This window comes from Oncorhynchus kisutch, linkage group LG29, assembly GCF_002021735.2.
Source record: "Oncorhynchus kisutch isolate 150728-3 linkage group LG29, Okis_V2, whole genome shotgun sequence".
NCBI classification, from domain to species: domain Eukaryota; kingdom Metazoa; phylum Chordata; class Actinopteri; order Salmoniformes; family Salmonidae; genus Oncorhynchus; species Oncorhynchus kisutch.
Genome location: NC_034202.2, coordinates 17675137 through 17682902, shown reverse-complemented (window position 1 = coordinate 17682902; position 7766 = coordinate 17675137). Strand labels below are relative to the sequence as shown.

The window sequence follows — 7766 nt, the reverse complement described above, 5'->3', positions numbered from 1 at the left end:
ACTGTGAGTGTTTCAGAGGACTGATTTCTGTTTTAAAACACATGCTGTCTATTAAAACACTTACATTGCGTTTACAGTCAAACACCCTCCAAACACCAGATTTCAGTTTAGGCACACTACTTTTCATGGTTTCATTACACAATCATGGTGTTTTGAGACTTTCGATGTTTACAGTGTACAGTCTGGATGCATTTTCATCACTACTGAAATGGTTTGATTAGAAATGTCTCAAAAAGAGCACAAGAGAGCAAATTTGTCCACGGTGAACTTCATGCTTCATAATTTCCTGAAACTAACAAGTGCTCACAGATGATTCATGCATGATGTAGCCTTGTTTATTGAACCCTTATGCCCTTATGGTGGTCTCAGTTTATACGTCATCGGTATGTCACTGATGGTAATCCCTCTGGCATCGGGAGATTTGATGTCAAGAAGTAATCGATCACCTATATTGAAGATTTAGCACAAACACATAACATCAATACTAACAAATTAGGGTCGGCTTTATACATGTTCGTTGGCAAAGATGAAATACTCATTAAATTAATTTAAGGATCGACCATTCTACAATACTTTCGAGTTGAAAGAAAATGTATGAACACTTATTCCCGTCTTATAAATACGGGAATTGTGTTTTGCTGCTCTAAGTCGCTGCCCATGGTGCTGCTAGCGCTAAACGAATGACTAGCGTCTGGCGGACTGTCTCTTTCCAAGGTGCTGATATTCGTCTCGTTCTGAATTACATTGGTAAATTGATCATTTCTGGTGTAACCTTTTTTTGCTGACTAACAATAGGGAACATAAGAATTAACATGGGAAATTGAACTCCTCCATAAGTCACATCTCCATGCATAGAAATGCTGCACATTGGTTGTTCGAATGAGCAAATGCAGAGATGTATGTATAATTTCCTTTCTCACACCAATGTTCAATATTGCGAGAAAGTTATATATTCACTCGGTGACAAGCGAAAACTGATAAATACCTGAACGCATAGGCTATCCTAATGAATGACTCAGCATCTGCATGGTTTCGAATGAATGATTCCAGTTCTGGAATCATCCTAATGATAATCCCCCCCCCCCCCCCCGCCACCCACGAACCCTCACACTTCCACGTGGTGTTTCTTGAAAGGTCTGAGGGGTTGGTTGAGACATGGCCCTCCCCCTTAGATCAACGAGCCAGTAAAAACAGCTCCTACTTGCCTTTTTAGAGATTGGGCCATATATAAAGGACAGCCGGTGAGGCTAAGAATGCTGTGAGCGCCATCCACCCCGTACCTGCACACACACACGCACCCACTCCACTACTCCACCTCGCACACCTTCCCTTCCATTTGCACACGCACCCCCTTGTCTGGCCGGATGAGTTACCACCCGGTGGACACCGTAGGGAGTCCATTCAGGAGAAGCATGGATAGTAGGACAAGCTACGGCCGCTCCTCCGGCACCCCCTCCAGCGGGTTCCGCTCTCAGTCCTGGTCCCGGTCAAGCCCTAACAAGCCCTACAAGAGGAGCGTCAATATGCCTGTAGCCAGAGCGTACAGCTCCACACTCCTCAGCTCCGCCGACAGCGTTGATTTCAGTCAAACTAACGGAGATTACAAGCGTTCCAATGAGAAAGAGCAGCTCCAGGGGTTAAACGACCGCTTCGCCGGTTACATCGATAAGGTGCACTATCTGGAGCAGCAGAACAGCCAGATTGAGGAGGAGATCCAGGCGCTGCGGCAGAAGCAGGTGTCGCAGTCCCAGCTAGGCGATTTATACGACCAGGAGCTCCAGGAGCTGCGCTCCATGCTGGAGCAGATCCACCACGATAAGGCGCAGATCCAGCTCGACACAGACCACATCGAGGAGGACATCCAGAGAATTAGGGACCGCTTCGATGAGGAAGCTCGCATCAGGGATGAGACGGAAGGCATCATCCGGGCGCTCAAAAAAGATATGAACGACTCTGAGTTAGTGAAGTCGGAGTTGGAGAAGAAAGTCCAGTCACTGCAGGATGAGATTGCCTTTATCCGTAACAACCACGAGGAAGAGGTGAGCGAGCTGTTTGCCCAGGTGCAGGCGTCGCAGGTGACCATGGAAAGGAAAGACTTCCAGAAGACGGACATCACCGAGGCGCTCCGGGAGATCCGCACCCAGCTCGAGGGCCACTCCAACCAGAACCTGCAGCAGGTGGAGGACTGGTTCATGTGCCGCTATTCCAAGCTCACTGATGCTGCGGAACAAAACAAAGATGCAATAAAGTCCGCCCGTGATGAGATTGCAGACTACCGCCGCCAGCTCCAGTCCAAGACGGTGGAATTAGAATCGGTCCGGGGAACCAGGGAGTCACTGGAAAGGCAGCTGAATGACATCGAGGACCGACACAACAACGACCTGTCCAGCCTGCAGGTATGATGAGACCCGCTGTTGGCATTGTTTTCATACAGAAACCCACAGCCACAGGCTTAATGGTGAAGTGTTCTATAAAGTTGTATTCTCTGTGTAAGTAGAGAAGCAATGTAGTGGAGAGAGTTGCCTAAATAATATTATCAGATGTGTTTCGTTTATCATATAGGCTATCAAATTGTGCCAGAGTCGTGTGAGGATATTATCACGATTCCTTTGAGGTTTTTATTCTTATTTGTAATATAGTTCTACATATAAGGAGAGTTTCCAACTTTGAGAATTAAACATATACATATTATATTATATATTGTGTTAATATAGATAGATGTGTTTTATCTAGGTATATAAGCTCTGCGCAATGGTGGTCTGCGCATTTGCTTTAAGATAAATGGCACAATGCTGACATCTTATGGGCACAGCTTTTACATCGCCCATCCTTGTTGAAGCATTGGGCTACTTATACGCTGCGACAATTGGTGAAAGTCAGGACATTATAGGGTTATTAATTAAGGGGAGACATAATGCAGCAAACGTTTTTTTTTTTTTTTTGCCGAGTCAGAGACGCGGGTCGATGCGTTCATTGGCTGTGTCCTTGCCTCACCCCACACAGATTTCGAGGAGGACTGTTGAACAAGTGTGAAGAGGCTGCCCTTGAAACAGTGTACACTGCGTCAGAATAAATTATTTCACAGAACAATAATAGCCTAACCTTTAGCGCAGAACGGTCTCCAACATATCAATTGATTTGCCCTTTTACAAGGAGACAGGGTGACTTCACATTCACACTTTCAATTGTTATTGCAACGACAGTGTAATGAAATCTCAAAGTGCTTTAATGTGTTGTAAATTTACACACGTTTAAATGTGCTTGTGATAAAGCCTAATTACTAGGAACAAAATACGAAATTGTATATGTATATTTTTTTCCAGTTTTCATATTTCTTCTAGAGGGTTCTGTCCTTTTGGAGACATATCCTCCCTGCACCAAAAAATAGATAACCAAGTATTTTTTCAGAGTTCCACATAGGCCTAGGTAATAACAGCTCCTAACCAGCTGATGTCTCTTGGTCTTGTTTTCTGCAGGAGACCATCCACCAGCTGGATAATGAGCTCAAGGGCACGAAGTGGGAGATGGCGCGTCATCTGCGCGAGTACCAGGACCTGCTCAATGTCAAGATGGCTCTTGACATCGAGATTGCTGCATACAGGTACAGTGCGACGGTAGTGTTCTAATTAGGCCTATCATTGATTAAAACAAATATTTAAAAAGAAAACAGGAGGAAACAAAAATTGTACTCATTAAGGAACAAAAAGATTGTATTTCATCATGTGTAAAAAAAAAAAAAAAGTGTAAAAAAGTATATATATATATATATATATATATAAAGGCAACATTTAAAGTGTTGGTCCCATGTTTCATTAGCTGAAACAAAAAAATCCCAGAAATGTTCCACATGAACAAAAAGCTTATTTCTCAAAAATGTTGTAGAAACATTTATTTACATTTGTTTACATTTGTTAGTGAGTATTTCTCCTTTGCCAACATAATCCATCCACCTGACAGGTGTGGCATATCAAGAAGCTGAAAATACAGCGTGATCATTAAATAGGTGCACCTTGTGCTGGTGACAATAATAGGCCACTTGAAAAGGTGCAGTTCTATCACAAAACACAATGCCACAGATGTCTCAAGGTTTGAGGGAGCATGCAAATGGTATGATGACTGCAGGAATGTCCACCAGAGCTGATGCCAGATATGTTAATTTCTCTATCATAAGCCGCCTCCAACGTCGCTTTAGAGAATTTGGCAGTACGTCGAAATGGCCTTACAACCGCAGACCACGTGTAACCACGCCAGCCCAGGACCTCCACATCCAATTTCTTCATCTGCGTGATCGTCTGAGGGGTGGTGGGGGGGTTTGGTGGTGCTGAAGAGTATTTCTGTCTGTAATAAAGCCCTTTTGTGGGTGGGCCCAGCTGCCAAGCGTGTGGGCCTTTGCCCTCCCAGACCCACCGATGGCTGCACCCCTGCCCAGTCAAGTGAAATCCATAGATTAGGGCATAATTCATTTATTTAAATTGACTGATTTCCTTATATGAACTGTAAAATCTTTGAAATTGTTGCATGATGCATTTATATATTTTTTCAGTATATATCAACCCTAACTTTTATATTAGGCCTACACTATACTATATCTAATTTTCTATTGTTTTTGCAGGAAACTCCTAGAAGGTGAGGAGACCCACTTTAGCACTTTCCCTTATCGCCAAGCTGTCACCTCCTCTAAGAAGTCCAAGTCTGCGCCTCCCAAACTGAAGGTCCAGCACAAGTTTGTAGAGGAGATCATTGAGGAGACCAGGGTGGAGGATGAGAAGTCTGAAATGGACGAGGCCCTGGAAGAGATTGCCCAGGAGCTGTCTGCCGCACTGGAGGCAGAGGCAACAGATGACAGAGAAGAGGAAGGAGAGGATAAGGGAGAAGAGGAAGGAGAAGAAGCAGTGGGACATGGAGAAGAGGGAGAGGGTGACTCAGAAGAGGTTGTAGCCTCCACTGAATCCCAAGTGAGCTCCAGCGCCCCTGCTGAGGAGGAAGAGGAGGACAAAAACGGTGGCGATGAAGAAGAAGATGGAGGAGAGGGTGCTGAGGAGGGAGAAAAAGAAGAAGAGGGTGAGAAAGAAGGAAAGGGTGAGGGTGAGAAGGGAGATGATGCAGAAGGTGATGATGAGGGAGAAGGAAGGGAAGAGGGAGAGGAGACAGCCCCAGAATCAAAGGTCTCTCCTGACAAAGAGAAGGCTGGAGAGAAGGAAGGAAGTGGAGGAGAAGAAGAGACAGCAGATGGAGAGGGAGAAGAGGAGGGTGGTGATAAAGAGGAAGTTGCAAGTAGTGACAAAGGATCCAAAGATGGAGATGATACGGATGAGAAAGATAAGAAAGAAAAGGATGAGAAAGATGACAAAACAGATGAGGCAGATGTAGCCAAGACACAGTCTCCCAAAACAGATGCCCCCAAGAGTGAGGTCCCAAAAGCTGAGGTCCAGAAATCTGAGGCCCCAAAGGTCTCCAAGCCAGACTCCCTGAAAGCTGAATCCCCTAAGGCTGGGTCCCCTAAGTCTGAGTCACCAAAAGCTGGATCCCCCAAACATGAATCCCCCAAAGCTGGTTCCCCTAAATCTGAATCCCCAAAACCTGGCTCCCCCAAATCTGAAACCCCCAAACCTGCAGGATCCCCCAAATCTGAATCCCCCAAACCTGCTGGTTCCCCCAAATCTGAATCCCCCAAACCTGCAGGTTCCCCCAAATCTGAATCCCCCAAATTAGGATCCCCTAAAGCTGAGTCCCCTAAGGATGAGGCTCCCAAACCAGAAGCTCCCAAGTCAGAGGCCCCCAAGGCTGCAGAAGAGAAAGTAGACAAAAAGGGTGATTCAGAGGAAGAGAAGGTAGAAAAGAAAGATGCAGCTTTGAGCGGAGAAGTGGAGAAGGGTGCCCCAGAGGACAAAAAGGATGATGGGAAGAAAGAGGAGACGGATGTGATCTCAAATGGAGTGGACGAGAGCCCCACCAAAGATGACCCCAACCAGAAAGATGACCCCAACCAGAAAGATGACCCCAGCCAGAAGGTGGTCATCACCAAAACGGTGGAGACCATCACCACTGGAGAGGATGGAGCCAAGCATGTCATTAAATCAGTCACTGTCACCGAGACTGTGAAGGAGACTGAGGATATGATTCAGGAGAAGATGGTGTCCAGCAAGACGATGGAGAAACACTCTTCCAAGTCCGTCAAGGTGGTGACCGAAACCGAGTGACTGCGCTCCAACCAATCCACCCAGGAGGGTCAGGGAGGAGGACACGACAACAAGCAATCATACAGCTAGAGCGATGTAATAAAGATAACCACTCTCAAACATACAGAAAAGCAAAGAGAGAAGCCATATGATGTGACTAAGCTAAAATTTCTAAAATGCATGTTGAGTGAAGCTATAAATGAGCTTTTCTGCAGATGTGGTCAGGAAAATTTGGGAATGGGACAGATGATTAATTCTCTTTCTTTCTATCTGCAGTTCACAGGAGGGCTCACGGGTGGGGGCGTCTGCATGCTAGCTCAGGGAGGGAGTCCCCTCTCTAACATGTATGTATGTATGGATGGATGGGAGAGTGATAGAAATGTATCTTCAAATTAAGTTTTTTGGGGGGCCCACTTCAGAAGTAAGCTTACTTATTATGTGACGATACCAATTGAGCCAAAAAAATACAACCGACTACAATACAATACAGTGAAGAAAGAGAATGACGATGGTGCAATGAACTCATGATCATGAACATACAGAACCCAAAGCAATTAACGCATAAATAACCTTGAAGAAACTCCTAGCCTTAAACATGCTTTGTATCAGTGTCTATTATGTTTACGAGTGCAATTGAAAATAAATCTGTAAATGCGCACACATACATTATTGTATGCATAGGATGGACTTGAATTTAAATACCGAACATACATGAGGTGCTACAGTTTGCAATCCCATGTCTTTACTCATCATGAATGATTTCCCAGCAGCATTTGCTCAATAAATGTCGTACTGAAATACAAAATATGGTCTCTTGTTCCTTTATGACACGTCAAACTCATTCCACGGACGGCTGAGTGTCTGCGGGTTTTCGCTCCACTATTGTACTTGATTAATGAATTAAGGTCACTAAGGAACTCCCCTCACCTGCTTGTCTACGTCTTGATTTAAAGGAAAAAACTAAAACCTGCAGACACTCGGCCCTCAGTGGAATGAGTTTGACACCCCTGCTTTATGCAATTTTCCTGTCCTGCACGTTCACTTTTGTATATACAGTAGGTTTCTCACCACAATATGCACACAATATTCAACTTCCTCATCTGCTTTCATGGGGATGAGATTGCATCCTTCATTATCTTTTGCAGCCTAGAATATATACAAAGCCACATAAACATCCACAGGCTGTCCTCTACAGATATTTAAAGTCACAATCGGTAATTACGTGCATGCCATCTAAGAATAGGCCACCAACAATAATATGAACAATGCAATCCTATGCCATCACATGCAAATAGCACTTTGATTAGAGTTGATTTATCAAATCAAACTTTATTTGCAAAGCACATTTCTTAACAAAGAAAATTGCACTTCAAAGTGCTTTAGATACTGTACATAAATAAAATAATAAAAAGTGAGAAAGATTTTTAAATATATATATATATACGTATACATACATTTCTAGACAGATATACAATGAAGATAGATTAATTAAGATAATAAATAAATAAATAAATAAAACAACAGTGGACATGAGAGACTAATATGAAAGATTTAGACTGAGAAATGTATGGTATATGACATAGTAGT

General features: G+C 43.9%; 1 protein-coding gene across 1 annotated transcript; it reads left to right on the top strand.

The window, feature by feature from the left end:
* Nucleotides 1-1241: 1241 nt before the first annotated feature.
* nefma (neurofilament medium chain a) lies at nucleotides 1242-6984 on the top strand. The gene is made up of 3 exons (XM_020466215.2): nucleotides 1242-2396; nucleotides 3477-3601; nucleotides 4613-6984. The coding sequence occupies exons 1-3, from the start codon at nucleotides 1365-1367 to the stop codon at nucleotides 6198-6200; spliced, it is 2745 nt and encodes a 914-aa protein (XP_020321804.1). The 5' UTR covers nucleotides 1242-1364; the 3' UTR covers nucleotides 6201-6984.
* Nucleotides 6985-7766: the final 782 nt, after the last annotated feature.

Coding starts and splice junctions, on each gene's coding strand:
- nefma (XM_020466215.2), top strand. CDS start 1,365: ATGAGTTACCACCCGGTGGACACCGTAGGGAGTCCATTCAGGAGAAGC. Junction 2,397..3,476: donor ACGACCTGTCCAGCCTGCAG/GTATGATGAGAC, acceptor TGTTTTCTGCAG/GAGACCATCCACCAGCTGGA. Junction 3,602..4,612: donor ATCGAGATTGCTGCATACAG/GTACAGTGCGAC, acceptor TTGTTTTTGCAG/GAAACTCCTAGAAGGTGAGG.